At 32.9% G+C, this 16,742-nt stretch overlaps 1 protein-coding gene and 1 long non-coding RNA gene across 4 annotated transcripts; one reads left to right on the forward strand and one right to left on the reverse strand.

The window, feature by feature from the left end:
* Nucleotides 1-1,194: 1,194 nt before the first annotated feature.
* On the reverse strand, nucleotides 1,195-4,244 carry LOC142635394 (protein REDUCED WALL ACETYLATION 1-like). Its single transcript, XM_075809554.1, has 7 exons — nucleotides 4,208-4,244; nucleotides 2,840-3,038; nucleotides 2,647-2,709; nucleotides 2,476-2,532; nucleotides 1,868-1,964; nucleotides 1,627-1,785; nucleotides 1,195-1,424 (listed from the first exon to the last, which is right to left on the reverse strand). Exons 1-6 carry the CDS (start codon nucleotides 4,242-4,244, stop codon nucleotides 1,642-1,644), a joined length of 597 nt encoding a protein of 198 aa, XP_075665669.1. The 3' UTR covers nucleotides 1,195-1,424; nucleotides 1,627-1,641.
* Nucleotides 4,245-5,662: 1,418 nt separating this feature from the next.
* On the forward strand, nucleotides 5,663-12,662 carry LOC142634154 (uncharacterized). Of its 3 annotated transcripts, XR_012844060.1 has the most exons (6): nucleotides 5,663-5,902; nucleotides 6,368-6,507; nucleotides 6,581-6,691; nucleotides 9,342-9,464; nucleotides 12,101-12,213; nucleotides 12,330-12,662. It is a non-coding gene; the product is annotated as an uncharacterized LOC142634154 (long non-coding RNA). The 3 variants fall into 3 exon arrangements; XR_012844058.1 differs by having other exon boundaries at nucleotides 12,101-12,662; XR_012844059.1 differs by lacking the exon at nucleotides 6,368-6,507 and having other exon boundaries at nucleotides 12,101-12,662.
* The last annotated feature ends 4,080 nt before the right edge of the window (nucleotides 12,663-16,742 follow it).

Genomic DNA, 16,742 nt, shown 5'->3' on the forward strand with positions numbered 1-16,742 from the left:
AATATAATATTTTACTATTTCAAAATCTACTTTATCTAGAGCGATTATTAAGAGCGGATGCCACAGGTTGAAATTTTTTTTTTTTTAAAAACTACTTTTTCTATTAAACTATACCATTTTACAATATATTTAATATTTCAAATTTTATTTTACCATAAAATATATTAAAATAATATATCTACACAATAAAATAATATAACCTAATACTCAAATAAAACCTAATACTCAAATAAAAATCCAAAACCCAAATAAAATATTATTTATAAAAAATACCATCTTGCTACAGTACCATCATAAAAGTAGGATGCTATTGTAGCTCAATGGTAAAATTTTTTAGAATTGAAAGTGTGGATAATGCAAGATTTATGGGGTTTGATGCTAAATTTTAACATATTTGAAATTTTAGCATACTAGATACTGATGCTAAGTGTGGCTTAGGACTTATTTAGTGGCAATTTTGTAAGAGATTTATAATAACGTTGTTGTTGTCTTATGAAAATATGTGTAGGTAAAAAATTATGAAAATACGTATAATATTATTTAAGTACTTAAATTATTATTTAAATAATAGTAACAAATACCACTTTAAAGTTTTGAACCACTAGAGGGAGTGCTGCCTTTGGATCTTCACTTGGATGGGTCCCACAACTTCAGTAGGTATAAAAAATCTCTCTGAGTCAATCACATGCCAAAGACTAGATGAGGTTTCCAAGCTGGTGGCTCCTTTTAGTCATTTTCATTTATAAAAGACAAATATATTGCCGTGTTTTGACTGCTTTGCTACAACTTTTGGCAACCTATACCTATTTAGGGTTTGATAATATGCTCACAGTGCTAAAAAGTAAACCAAAACCAAAAATGCTCACAAGTGGCATTAAAAGTGTGAAGCATCAAACTGCCACGCTTTTGGTCCCCAAGGAAAACAAACTTCCCAGCTTTCTTTAATTTCCTACTGGACTAACAATCAAAAATATGAAACTAACGTCACAAACTCGAAATTAATAAAAGGATTGTGTTGCACGAATATACCAAAGAATCGCTCACAATTAAATTTTCCAATTGAATACATACACCAAGTTCGTGAATCCTCCACTCATGTAATGAGACAAATTGACAATGTCGCACTACTAATGAATATTAAATTTCATTGATGCCAGACAATGAATCTATATCACAGGAACCTATATTTTCTTTGGTATCATGTGCTGCCCTCTGCCACATTCTCAATGCATGCCCACCTCCGATTTTCTACTGTGATGCAGCAATGAGGGCGACTTTCCTTGGCACTATTGGAACATTTGCTTTAAAAGCTAAATTTGCAAGCAACATCTTCCAAATTCCCCTTATTTTACTCCCGCCTATTTGTTTTGTGCACCCGACAAGAGATATCAATGCAACTCTTTTCAAGTCATGATTCGTCAGGCCTGTAATAGTAAATTGTATTGCTAATCATCACATACAGGTAAGTAAAAAAGAAGGGGAAAAAAAAAGGGCTAAAAGATCCCCTTTTTTTATTCTCTCTTAACACGTGTGTGCATATATAATATATTAGAATCAAAGCTCTTCATGAATCCAAACTATGAAAGTTCACTCTCAATAACAATTAAGTGGCAGAAAGGCACAGACCGGTTAATGAGGGATCTAAACGAGAATGAATGCGATGAAATACACACACACACAAATGGCTGCCCCAGCAACAAAATTAGAAAACAACCGTCGGTTGTCTTTTGTGGGTATAAAAACTGTCTTCAGTGTATTGGTTAATTCAAAAAGGCGATGAGATATCTGCACAAGCAAATTCAGAGGGCAACATGTTAGTACTGAGTGGCTTTCACAAAATCAAAGGGTAAAGAAGAAATATGCTTACTATGACATAAATGGCAGAAGTGAGCATGAAGTTAAGCATCGGATATTCTGGAATAAGAGAAAGGAGCCACTTAGGCTGTCCATTAGGCACATTTGATCTGCGGAAACATATATGGAAATTAGAAATGCACTTGAGTTAATCGTCAGCATAGTCTTCTCTTTTTGGGTGCTGTTTTTCTTATAGTCTCATACTTTCTTCTTATTTTTATCAATTTCTCTCTATACATTTGCATTTTATTAAACCTTTCAATATTATCCTTTTATAAACGGTAGGAGGAAGAGAAGGGACTACCTTTACTATAACATTATCTTAGAAGATGGAAAAAAATTTCAACGCTCTTTTAGAAATCTTATGAAAGCTTAAATACCTCATCCACCAAGAATAAAGATGGACATGCTTTTCACATCATGGTATCAATTCAATTCTAGGAAGGGTTACACAAGATTATGAACTCATATAAAGCAACAGAAGAGAAATAAAAATGAAAGCCACAATGCTTATGCATAAAGATGTGCTCAAACTAAACAAACATATTTTATAATGGCTATATAAAACATCACTAGGAAAATTAGGGAAAAATAAATGAAAATATGAATTAGTTTACACACCTTAACCAGATATGGAATTGTGAAATATAGGTCTCCAAAGTTATCTTGCCAAGCCACCTAATAATACCAAGTAGACAATTAAGAAATCTCAAAATATGGTAGCAGAATACACAGAGGTTGAGGGGGTGGTTAAAGGGCAGAATGGTTTCATGATAGAGATAGAAAACGTACGAAAGAAGAGCTAAAGAGAAACTCTGAAACTGCTGAGTGAAATTCCGCAAGCAAATATAAACACTGAAATCATAAAGAATGCGAAAATAAGATGCTGGAAAATGAAAAAGGAAATAACTGATTAAACATTTTGCATGTAATGTCATAATATGATTCCCAAATAGGACCAATAAAACAACTACTCAATACGCACGTTATAGGAATCCATGATGTGTATGGATGGTATTTGTTGTATGTAACCTTGTCCAGCTTGTAAATACATTCATACCACAGATAACCAACCTGGAAAAAATTTAAATAAAGAAATAAAACCAATAAATTAGAAAACTCAATGGATTGGTTGGCTACCTTGTGGAACCAATCTTTTTCATCCTTTTTTGATTTCTTAGATTCTTATAATTTTTTTTATTGATTGTTTGACCCTTTGTACACTCCTTGTGTACTAGGGTGTTCCACCTTTTTTTGATATCATAAAAATTATACTAATCGGGTATTTGCCTAATAATCTTCATGATTTCAAATTGGGCCAAGAATCACATGTTTCAACTTTCAAGTACAATTCGTGAAGTGGAGAAGATCAAGGCTATTGAGCCAATTATGTGAAGTGAAGAAGAATAGTTGGGGTTTTTGAGCCCCTTTCATGAAGTGAAAATTTGAGCTTTACAAATTGCCTTAAAAAAACACATGGGTTTGTTGTCTTGTTCTGCATATGACGCATCACTCATACACACACTAACATCTGTTTCTGGTCAAATTATTATTATTATTTTTTCATGTCAAACAATTCAGGTCAAACTATATATTTTTTTTTTTAAGATAATGATTTTCTCCAATGCAAAGTAGATGAAACCTAACCTAACCGGATTGATATGGTTTCTAAGATAGAGAAACGGTACAAATTTTTTCAAAAGATAATGGATGAGAGTTTACAAAATTTTATCTTTCAAACTGTACATAGGTAGCAAAAGTTTAATTAAACTAAGTTAACAAATAAGAGGAAAAGTTTTTTTTGTCTATATAAAAAATATTTGAAGCAATAGAAGAAAAGTTGATAACAATTAAACTGTTGTTTATATCTACTAAATTTATGTAATTTGATACAACAACTTTTTGAGAGAGTTTTAATTTATGGCATCTGTTCCTGATGATAGCTTTTTATCATTAGACCAAGACGCCAATCGGTTTTTTGGTGTAGCTGGGGATTGAACCCCCAAGTCTTGTGCATCCGCAATTTCTAAATTCAACTTTTATTATATAGTATATGATATGATATATGATATATATTTAAAGAAATTAAATATTTTTTTACTTTATTAAATTTTAAAATAGATATTTAATATTATAAAAAATAGATATTTAATAATATTTTTATTAAAAATGAATTTTGTATAATAAAGTAATCACTCAAATTTCTTCTTAAAAAAAATGTAATTACTCAAATACACACGGCCACTTTTAGTTACTTATAATAAACACATTTGTAATAGAAGGGTCAAATTATGTCATTTTGTTTGAATCAAGGACGCCCAAATCCTTATGGAGTACTGTCCGATTAACTTACCCGGTGATACAATGAGCGTGTTTGAAAGAAATCTCATGAGATGTTTGCAATTGGCCTAAAAGAATGTACTCAAGATACTACCAATTTATTAAAAGTAAGATCATTAGAAATTAACATAATAATAAAATGTAAGTACTGTCATGTCATATTAGCCAGATAGTAAATAATTTTTTTTTAAATTATTATATATGTTGTATTTAAAATTTGACATATTATATTATTAATAATTTATAAAATATTATGTACTAAAATTTATAATATTCCTTAGACTAGCCAACAGGATGTGTAATATACTAAAGAAAAATAAAATAAAGGAGAGTATGTTATGTATTTATTACATGTAGCATCATATTCTCAAAGGGAAATTACAAGTAAAAGTGATAAATCTTCAATTCCACTGTCTTTGATCTGAAAAAAAAAAAAAAAAAAAAAAAAATCCACTATCTTACACGATCCATTATGCATTTATATATACTTTTAAGTATTAGAGCCTGTTTAGTAATGTTTAAGTATTGTAGAAATACGTATGCGTAAAAAAATGTTATAGAAATACATGCTATGTTGTTTAAATAACAAAAACTATTGTTTAAACAACACAACCAAACACTCCCTTAATTATATGATTTATTTAATAATGAGAAGTTGTATGTCCACAACAATTTTACAATACTTTCATAATAAATTCTATGTATTAATTTGAATTCATAATATTTTTTTTTTCCTTACCTATAACAGCTAATAATAACCTTATATTTACATTATCTATTTGAAAATAGGCATGATGTATTTTCAATTCTTCATAATATTTTGAGAGTTTTTTGGGCTGTTTAGTACACATTCTTAAACACATGTTTTTAGTTTTTTAAACAGCATTACCTGTATTTTCACACACTTTTGCATTCACACGAATAATTCAAATGCAAATATAGTGCAGCATTTATTCAACATGGAAACACTGTATATTTCACCTCTGATTTTCCAAAAAAAAAAAAATTCCAACCATTAAAAATTGAATTTATCTGGAAAAAAAAAAAAAAATCTGCTGGATCAAATATCAAAAGAAATCCACTGTTGAATGTGGAAAATTTCGGAGACCAAAACTGTCAAAACCCGTACATTCTCTCTCTAACCTTTTCAATCATCCGAAATTAAAAAAAAAAAACACATATTTTTCAACTTCTAAATAACATTTTCATATATTTTTTCACACTTTCTCGTTCAAAAATAACACATATTTTTATTATTTAAATAACATTACATTTGTTTTTATAAATTTTTTCACACAATTTTACCAAAAATAACAAATATTTCAATTTCTAAATAAAATTATAGGTATTTTCATCCAACTTTTCCAACCACGCTCCCAAAAAAAAAAAAAAACTGAGAGCTGTTTACCAAAAGGCCCAAAGTCTTTCCTAATTGTTTACATTTGCATTTGTTTTTGATTTTGTTTTTTCACGGCTCCAAACAAACGTAGACGAAAATGTCACATATTTTTGTGCAAACTAAAATGAAATGAAAGCAATTGAGCAAGACAGAAGAATCATGCTGTTCTTCTTCAATTGCTTTTAACATGGGTCATTTCCTTTCACTCTTCTTTGCTTTTCTGCAAAGTTTCTTCCTCGTTAATGGGAATAATGACAATCTCACTCGCCCGCCATTAGTGCCCATCAACCGCGATCTCTACCATTCCAGGTAATTCCCTATCAAACCCACTTTCTATTTTCTCTCCTTTTGCCCAGATTTTCTATTTCTTCTCTTTGATTCCTCGGAATTTATAGGACAATAATGGGTTTTGTTGGAATTGCTGATTTCGATTTGATAAAGTTTATATTTTGTTTGAATCTTGCAACTTTGTAGTAAAGCTTACGTGGTTTGTAGGTAAAAAATTGATTCTTTTTTAGTTGAATCTTGTGAAAATTCAATCTGGGTCTTGATTATTTTTTATTCTCCGTTTGGTTGTTGAGAAATTGATCCTGGAATTTGAATTTTTTTGAAAAAAAATTTGTTTCATTTTTAGTATATTCAACTGAACTAACTAAACTAGCCCCATAAAAGGAAAGAAAGAAAGGGGAAAAAAAACTATTGGTTTGGAATTTAGAGCCCTCTTATCCAATATTATTTGTTTAATATGCCTAGCTTTGCCATTTTTTTTTTCAGCTTAAGCTTTTGGAATATAGCTAATCCAACAAATATTGTGGTGATTTTTAATTTTCCTTGTTTGTTCTTTGGAATTCTGCACTGGTTATTTGATGGAGATGATAAATGGTTTGGTCCATCGGCACCCGGATAAACTCACTGTAGGTTGTTGTGATTTATCTGCATTAGTGATAACGCTTGGTTTCAATTTCTGATTATTAATGTCTTTAACAGATGGAAACAATTAAATCTATAAATAAGGGTTACCAGGCAGAGATCTCAGTGGTCACATGTAGCAGAGGAAGGAAAGATAATCATGACAGCTCAAAGTTTCGGATCCTTCTTGTAAGTTCTCTACACAAAAAACAGCCTAATTTGCTTTAACGAAATGATGGAGGCGTTCGTTGCTTGAACTGGGGACGAAACAGCCTGCTGATTATCTTGAGGCCATGGAGAACTGAAAAAAAAAAGTAATTGAAATTTACTATCTTGGATGGGAAAGTAATAAGATTTAAAGCTGCTCACTCTTAGTGTTGTACGATGGTTACTCACACCGTCAGAGCACACTCCTGTAATTATTTCGCTTGCATGATAGGCTTGTTTGGCTGAATTCGTCTAAGTTCCATTTTCTGTGGTCTTGTCATGCATTTATTGGTCCGAAATCACATAATTATAGCAAAATTGATTTGTAGGAATTAATTCATGAAATTTGGTTGATAAAAGTCTAAATTTGTGATCATTTGAGAGATCTAAATGTTCTAGTTTCTATTTGATTGAGAGCCGATGTGTCCTTTCAAGAAGGACAAGAAAAAAAGAGAAAGTTAGAAACAAAATTAGAAATTAAAATAAGCGTAGAATGGTAGAAATGTCCTTGATGTTCCTCTTTGTCACTTCAAGTAATGGGTATTTAGAACTATTGAACAAGGCGAAGCTAACTGTGTTTCCAATCTAAAGTCAGGTAGCAAAAATGGCATTACTTAAGTGAAAGGATAAATATTTTCCTTGGTGATTTTTAATATTTTTAAGTTCATGTAGCCAAAAATAGGGAACAATGAATTTGAATTGCCATTATTTTACATCAGCGCAGTTGTACAACACCAATTTGACATGTTATGTTTATTTGATTGTGGATGTTGATTAGTTGATGCACTTAAAGAAATAACTAAATGGTGTCCATTATTTTCATATACTAAATGGTGTCCATTTTCAAACTAAATTATTCTTTTGTACTCATTTAGTAACAGAAAGCAAGATCCTCATTGCTTGAAGAGTTGCAACTGTCCATGATGTAAGGATAGGTTTCTGGAGAACCATCATCATTGAATGCGATGAAAATAATGTTAATTTGTTCAAATCTATTTTTGAATTTCTTCTTATGAGAGGAAATGTATCAAACATTTCAGCCAGTTAAATGAAAATTGCATAAGGAATTCCATATACAGTAAAGACTTGAAGACTTTCATTCAAAGCAAAGAAAAATAAAAGAGAGTAATGATTTGAGTAAATGAGTTTGAACTTTTGCTGCTTCAGTTTTGAACATCAAAAAGAGAGTATAATGAATCTTTGAAGTGTTCATTACTTTTAATTCCACAAGATCTTCTAGATTAGTAAAGTTCCTGATTTAGGGTCATTAGTCAGCCTTTGGTGAGTTTTGATCCCATGAGGAGGTTAGACCGTTGTTTACTTTTCAAAGTTAACATGTGTTGGTTTTGGAACTGCTTTCAGAATGGATTGGATGTTTGTGCATGGTGTCTTTGCTTCTAGCTGCAGGATGAAAGATTTCACAGGATGCTTGACATCGGTAGATGCGTTGTTAGGTCTTGTTTTCTAATTTGTTTCCATCATTCAGAATAAGTGCAAAAAATGGCTAATTATATGGGCTTGATTGGATTGATATTACATTCAAATCTGAGGTTTTTCCTATCATTTTATAGATTGGAATCAGAATCAGTTGAGGTTTCAGTTCATAGGCTTCATGATGTTCAATGCTGCAGTTTTGATGAAGATACTAGATTCTAAAATGAGCTGGTTCTAGAATCATGGCAATAACTCCACTTTGCCATTAGGTTTTTGATTCAACAAAATTTATTTATTTTTTATTCTTCTTCTTTCCAATTGATTGTGTCTATTTGAGCCACCGGCAGATATGGTACATTATATGCTGCAAATCTTCGACTTGCCTAGTGAAGAGGAAAGATAGGCTAGATACACATACCACTAAGAGTGTGTTTGAATGAGCTTATTTCTTTATCAGTTTATTTTGTTTATTGAGCGGAAGTGTAGATGTACCTGGAAAAAGATGGTGCTTTAAAAAGCTGTACATTTTCTTTTAGGATGCAAATAAGCTCTCATCCATACGAATGCAAGCAACACACTACTTAATTGCCTTATGTCACTATGAGATATATATCTTCAACTAGCTTCCCTAACACTCCATTTGAGTGTGTGGGACAAGCTATTGATATATGAAGGATCTTCCCAATCATACTATTCTAAGTTATTGGCATAAATGCCGTGCACGCCTATTTCCTTCTACCCTTGGTCCCCTTAGGAATGACCAGCTATATGAATGCTGAGAAAGAAACAGAGGGAAGCCTCCAATAGGCAATGGAGGAATCACAGCTCTCCTATATTTGATTATATCCTAAAATAATTGCTATGATCTGTGACCTAAACAATATTTAATGGCACAACTGTGATACAAAAACCAAAGTTAATGTTGTTGCTGCCACCACTATCACCCACACACAATATATCCACTTATCTTTTTAGGTCCTCCTCATCCTCATCAAATCTCTCCCCCTCTCCATAAACACGCCATATGCACATATACACATTTATGTGTATGTATCAAACACGCCATATGCACATGCGGTATTTGCTTCTTCACTGCTGGGAATGTAATATTACAGGGTGCTTACTTTTATTTAATAGTTAGATTCCTAGCTAATTCAATTTATTTGATGGTGATAACAATTATTTTATGTGATCTCAGGGGATCTTAAGAAAATTCAGAAGCCGAAACCTTGGAAGCATACTGAACCAATTACAAGGAAACAACTAATGCAGATGCATGATGAATTTTGGGATACCGCTCCACACTACAGTGGCCAGAAAGGTACTCTTTCGATGGGACTTGTGTATGCACTCAAAGAATGCATGCGGTATGCCCACATATTGTTTATGTTTTAACTTTATAGTTTTGTCAAATTCTGCTTGGCCCATATTTCAAAATTATTTGGGTATCTAGTAACAACCCCACTCCAGACCATCTGAAAAGAGGAGTAACTAAAAATTAAGGGCATGAGATAGTATATCTTTTGCATAGTTAGGACAAAAAAATTTTGACTTTTTCTTTTCTTGTTTGCTTTTGTATCTGTATGATTTAGGTGAAAGTTCCATTTGATGGCCCATGACTTTTTATGCTTCAGGCATATTTGTAGCCCAAGGCAGTAAATATAGCTAGAGTATTGTTGAAGATTCTATGGCAAGCATCTATGGTAGAGATTGCAATGAAACTCTAGCAGTTATTTTGTCTCTGCTATTCTAGCAGAGGATGCACAAGAAAAACCTTTACTTCAAGAGATATGTAATGAGTGATTTCAAAGAGTACATATGAGCCCAACTTATTTTTTTACATATGATTATTTTGTGGTTCAGCCTATTATGTTTTTAAGAATGAAGATTTCAATTAGGTTTGTTGTTCTATATAGAATTTGTGCTATATGGTTGTTGACACAAATGGGAGACATATGGACTGTTAATGATTATTCAAAATAAATGATTCTCTTAGAGAGAATTTATGTTCAACATTGTGCCTATTTGCACCATGATGATATTTCTAGTTTCTGACATTGGCATATGGATGCGCTGGGATGGATGCCGACAGTTGTACAATAGTTTTTCATATGTGGTTAACTTGCAAAAGCATGAATAATGATATGACAAATTTTAGGCTTATTCTGATTCTCGAGTCCCCTTGTTGGGGCCCATCTTGTCTCTTTATGTTAAGAAATTTAATTTGTGAAAGCATACTTAAAGAGTTGCTTTTATTCATATCTGTGTTAGTTACTATGCCTGTGTCTCTTCATTCTGGAAGCAAATATTTAACTAAGCTCAGTCCTGCTCATTAAACTGAAAGAGTTCACTATTCTGGCTATCAGCTGATATGAACCATTAGTTTTTACTTTAAGTTCTTCAAGGACACTTGCTTCTTTAAGTTGAAATGTTTGTTACCACATCAGCCAGTAAGCCTGTTGGTGAATTTCTTCCTGCATATTGAGCATGTTCCCCTTCCTACTGGACCAGAATTGTCCAAAATTCTGTTATGAAGTGTTTGGTAAAAGATGTACTGCAAGAACTTGATATAATATGTTTGATATTACTGATTATGACCAGAATTAGTTTCATTATAACTCTTATAGTTTTGAGAATGACATTCACAGAAAGTATGAACCTCTGCATGAAGTTTTGTATTGACATTCATGGATACTGTTTTAAACAAACTTATCATTCATTGCTGTGAGAATTTCCTTTTTCATATTGTTGGACCTCTCTTATATGTGATATCATATTGTATTTTGATTACTTTGGTGGCACTATGGCACTTATAGTTGAGGGGGGGGGGGGAGGGGGGAAGGCAGGTTTAAAATATGAAATTGTAAATCAAAAGTTTGCTTCTCACAGTTATGGGCACTGGTCATAAACATTATTTAACTGGGACAAAGTACTCTTGGTTCACCAAAACAAGTCTGGATCCTATCAACTGCATGCCTTCTTGATATGGTCTTCTACAAAACGGTGTCTTTTCATATCTGCATATTTTATGGTTATTTAATTAGCTTTAGATGTCTTAGTTCACTAAGCCAAGTGCATACGCAACTTACCCAATCAAGGCTTGTGTGTTATCCCCACATCCAAAGATTGTCTCAATCGGTAGGAGCACACTAGAGAATAAATTGGTTCTGGCCTTTTAGAAGGTAGTCATTTGCATTTGGTTTCTAGTTCACACATACATGCACATATTATAATTTAGTAAACTGTGATGAAACATGTTCAGTATAATCAGCACTTTGGAGGAAGTTGTGGTAATTGCTAATCAAGCCCATCCTATTAAGTATCATAGTTCTGGTTTAAAGATGAGTTTTGTTTGCTTTACCATTTCCTCATGCCATCTACTTGTCTCATCTGTCTGTCTACCTGTTTTTAATGGTACAGTTTGAGATCAAAACTATATTACTTCTTTTTTTAATCCAAAACATGTCATTTTTGCTGATGAAATTGCCATATTTTATCAGTTGTTATTGCTATATATTCTTGATTCACTGTTTATGAAGTAAAATGAAATTCTTGTTAAAAAATGTTGTGATATCATGAATGTCTAAAGTTCATATCAAACATATGTTTATTTCTTGACCCCATCTTTTTTATAAGAATAAACTTCAATGTCGTACTATGATTGCTAAAACTAAGTTGCTTAAGTTGCATGAAGGTTCTCAAACTATTATATTTTAGTCTGGTTGTTTTGCTCCCTTCTACCGTTCTATGTTGTTTATAGTCATCAACATGATGGTAATGTATATTCTGCTGTAAATGTGTATGTATATTTTGCTGTAAACATGTTATGTTGTTATATTTGATGTGCAGTCTACATGTACTGTTTGTTTAGCGTTAAGAGAAGTTGAGGAACTAATCTTTTAGTGTTAAGCAAAAGAAAGAAGATATCTGAAATATGAATGTTGTTTTTCTTTCCAGAGATATGGGATGCACTTTGAGCAGCTGCTGAAGCTGACTTAACCCTTGCACAAACAATCGTGGAATGTGCGGGTGTGATCATTCAGAGTGCTGACTTGACAATGATGAGAGAGGTCCTTCATTTCCTTCCTGCCTCCCCCTTTCTCCCCTTTCATTTATCTTTCTTCTTTTCTTTCCCTTAAATTATTCAAAAATTTCTTTCATCCAGCTTACAACATTTCCATTACAGGTGCAAGATATGCACTACCCAAGTATGTTTTGAGTGAGCCAAACAATTTGATATGGGATTTGACAATAGGGTAAAGAATACAGTGTTCATTGAGACTGTAAATTTTGTATATTGATCTCATGGCCCCTAGAGTTCTGCTTTATTAGTTCATATGCTTCATGATGTTCAAGGCTGCAGTTTTGATGAAGATACTAGAAGCTACACCAAAGTCATCGGTTTAAGTTAAATCTAGTTTTAAGTTATTGTTTGTTTTGGGACTGCAGTTCTTATTTGCATTGTTTATGGTGGACAACTTGTTGCAAAGAGGAGGCAATTTAAGCTCCGTTTGGGTCAGGCTGTTTGCGTTTAGAGGAAGTTGCGTTTTTGGCCCTTTTTTTTTTTCTTTTTTTTAAGTCCAGCGCCTCTTGCACTGTTCATGTCCCTGAACAGTGCAAATAGGCAAATGCACAATAATTTCATTAATGAACAGTAACCGAAATATTTTTTTTTATTGCTTTCAGTTTTCAGCAAAATAAGCCATATCCAAATACACACTTAGGCTGAGTTTGGATACGGATGAAAAAGTTAGCGTCTGCGACTTAAGCGTTTTTTTTTTTTTTTTTTTTCCTTCTGCTGCATAGGTTTCATAGGGGACAAGGCTACTGTTTATGTTACTGTGCATGAACAGTAGCCACATTTTGTTGACTTTCAGCACATTTGTGGGTCCTGTGTACTGTTCATGGGACCCACAAACTTCACTTTACAGATTTTTTTTATTAAAAATGGGTCTCACGGTACTATTCACACATTTAAAAATTATTTTGCTACAGTAATTTCAGTTTTCAGTTTTCAATTTTCAACAATAAGCTCTATCTAAATGGACTCTTAATATCATCTGATTTGATGTCATTTGTAAAGCGAGGGGACAGTAAATTAATTGTTTTATATTGTCACAGTATCAATGACCCTTTGTCTGTCCTCATTTTTCTATATTGGCTAATTGGGTAATGCCTGCAATAGCACTTAAGATTTTGGTAGCTTGGAGATTAGGATTTAGTAGTAGGACTATGGCAGTCAAATGGCACGGTGAGTAGTTATGACCTAGTGTTAAATGTTTTGTGGGTATGGCCTTTTTTTGAAATTCGAATCGTTTAAAGAATCAGAAAAAAGATATGTGAGGTTTTTGAGGAATTGAGATAGAATTGTAATGCTGTTATAATTAATTAATATAAATATATAAAATAAATATATAAAAATTAACAATCTTGATTAAAAATTAAAATCTTTTTAAGGAAATTCAAGTATAAACAGACTACTTTCAGCAACCAAAAAAAAAAAAAAAGAGTAAAAGAGGTTAAAAATAAAATGATATATATCACAATTTATTATAGATTTTAAATAGATATTTTCTTATTATTTATAATAGAAAAATGTTAACTAATGCTCTTAGAGTAATTGTTAACAAACTATTTTAAGAAAGTTTTTATGAAGAAAAAAAAAATGTTTTGACAGTATTTTTTATTATTCATAAAAATGGTGTCAAAATTTTCTTAAAATGAGTTGTTAAATATTCATTAACATGACCATTTAATAATATTTCAATAAATTTGTATTATAGTCCACCCAACCAAATATTTTTTATTATTGTCAATAAATTTGTACAATAGTCAACCTAACAAACTCTTTGAAAGTGAACCCATTATTTATGACATTAAAATATTTTAACTCTTTATTAGCCATTTAACACTTCTATATTAGGGATTTAGGTTTTAGAGGGAAAAAATAAATCAATCCATTCATTCCATTTGAGGGCTTATCTTACAACGTTCAGACACACACACACTGTTTTTTTATTTTAAGGTTTTACTATAAAACCCCTTCAAACCCAATATTCAAAAACTTAAAAAGAGTCGCTCAGTCGCGCCTTTCTTCGCAAACGCGAACGCGAAAGCGAACCCCAAACACCGATCACCAACACCGAGAGCGAGAGCCTCAAACCCTGAACTCAGTTCCACTTGAATTTTTCAATGATGCGAAACTTTCTTGCGTTATTGGCTTTCATCATGTTTTTCTTCAGTCGCGAGATCACGCTCGTGCAAGAGATGGTCTTCAACCTGCGAGCTAGTTTGCACGAGTGGATCATGGATATGGCCTTTCCATCACTTTTGCTGGTTTCCTTTGTGACTGGGATCTACTTCCTCATTCTCATTCCATTTCCCCGTGGTTGGATGCGCTGGATGGCCATTCTGGTTTTGTGCCTGATTTGTCAATATGGAGCACAGATTCAGAATCAGGCTCTGTTCCGCCCACGCCCACGGTATCTTGTTGTTTCTGTTGTTTTTGTTACTTTTTGATGTTGTTCTTTGTCATTCCATTTGGTCGGTTGGTTGTTGTGCGTGTGTTTATGGATTAGATCATGGAACTTAATTAGGATGTGGCTACTGTTACATTACATTAGTCTGCTATTGTTTGTTTTTGTTTTTGTTTTTGTGCATTGGATATTGTTTTTGTTTTAATGGATTTGAGAATTGAGTGCATGATGTAAAATGGATTATATGCCAGTGATGTATGTGGTTTTAATTGAAATCTTGTTTCCTACGCTATATAGGGCTAGGCCTAGGCACGAGCGTGGAGATGCTGGAGGCCAGACTCGGCTAGCTAAGATCATTTTATTCAAAGGTTAGAATCTACACTACAACAGTATAATTGGAATAACCTAATTCTATGGGTGCGATTGTGTACATAAAAAAGTAATGAGATTATCTTATTTGCTTGTCTTCAGATGATCGTTGAAATGAAATCTTCATCATCAGGGCTTTAGCTGGTGAAGACACTTAGGGAAATGGATTGCAGCTGTTTTTGTGGAGCATCGATCTGCATAGGCCACATTAGGTGTTTTGACCATCTATCTGTCTGGTATAGTAGTACAGGCTGTACAGCATTCCGTTTCACTTTCACTTTCACTTTCTATTGAGTATATAACTGCATAGGCCATGATATATTTGCATTAAAAAAATTGTTCTTGTGCTTTTGAAAATTTCTATCTAGACCTTGTGCATTCTAAATGCTTTGATACCACTTAAAAATCTGTTTTAGACCCCAAACACTGGCTTGATTGAACATTTTATGATTAATTGATACAGTAGCCTATTGGCAGTCCAAATCTTACTCAAAGCCACACACCTGGAAAAGAAAGCTGCCCTTGGTAGGACCCTGATTTTCCATATACTTCTTTTAAGGAAAATCTAAGCCATCCCTCCTCAAAATTCTATAATAGCTCTTCACTTGGAAACCTTGGTTTTGCAAAGGAATCCACACCAACTTATCTAACTGCCCATGCCTAATATTTGCTTGGGAAAGATCCTCCAAAATTTATGACATAGGTTCGATTTCATAATCCTAAACTACATGAATGAATACTGGCATCCAAGAGAGCTGTCCAAATCTGATTTCTGCATAATCCGCCTCTGTGGGGATTTTTTTTCCCTTTGGGCTGTTTTTACTTTTTACTAACAATTTCATTATGTGGCTGAAAAGCAAACATTTTAGTTAAGTAAAAAACAGCCCAAAATTCCCCTATGTAACTATCTCTTGCTATTAAACACCATTAGGGATACCTTTCCTTGAGCGGAGCCTCCCCCTACCATAAATCATGCCAAAACCAAACATAGTGCCACCACCAATGTCATATGTAAAGAATGTGAAGTTGTCCCAACCGCCTATATTCATATGTAGGAAACATTTCTAAAGAAGTCCCTTCAGGAGCCAATAGTTTTTGACCATCATGCTGGGAAGAAACTTCTTCTTCTTCAAGATTATGGCTTTGAGTTGCTTTGGGTTGGTGCAATTCACAGAGGAGCTGGTACCCCAACAAGAAGGTACCAGCTAACTCTTCCATTCTCTATCTTTTTTGTTTTTGGTGGGGTCTATAATACTTCCATTCTAACTGGTGAGGAATATGAAAATCTTGAATCTTAGGAAGTTGGTCCAACAGGGTGTCACTATAACTGGTTGACCTAGTTGTGTTAAACTTGTTATTTTCATTTTAAGAAACCCAAATTATCTTCTTGGTGACCAAACTGATAAATGGGGTATTTTGCATTGATTTATATGATTATAAGAGTACTTCACTTGTGTATGATTCTCTAGTAGTCTGATTAGAGTATATGAGTTCCATTCTCTGTGGTTTTGTCAAGTGTTCATTGGTCTGAAATCACATAATTATAGCAAAATTGATTTTTTCCCTTATGGGAGTAATCCACTTTGAGAACCTAACTGTAGTGTCCATGTTTCAGTTTCTATTTGATTAAGAGCCGATGTGTCCCTTCAAGAAGGACAAGAAAAAAGAGAAAGTTAGAAACAAAATGGAAATTAAAATAAGTGTAGAATGGTAGAAACGTCCTTGATGTTCCTCATATGTCACTTCAAGTCATG

Source organism: Castanea sativa, chromosome 5, assembly GCF_040712315.1.
Source record: "Castanea sativa cultivar Marrone di Chiusa Pesio chromosome 5, ASM4071231v1".
In the NCBI taxonomy this organism is placed as follows: Eukaryota; Viridiplantae; Streptophyta; class Magnoliopsida; order Fagales; family Fagaceae; genus Castanea; species Castanea sativa.

Coding starts and splice junctions, on each gene's coding strand:
- LOC142635394 (XM_075809554.1), bottom strand. CDS start 4,244: ATGAGATTTCTTTCAAACACGCTCATTGTATCACCGG. Junction 3,039..4,207: donor CACGCTCATTGTATCACCGG/GTAAGTTAATCG, acceptor AAAAATTATAAG/AATCTAAGAAATCAAAAAAG. Junction 1,786..1,867: donor CTTCTGCCATTTATGTCATA/GTAAGCATATTT, acceptor TTGCTTGTGCAG/ATATCTCATCGCCTTTTTGA.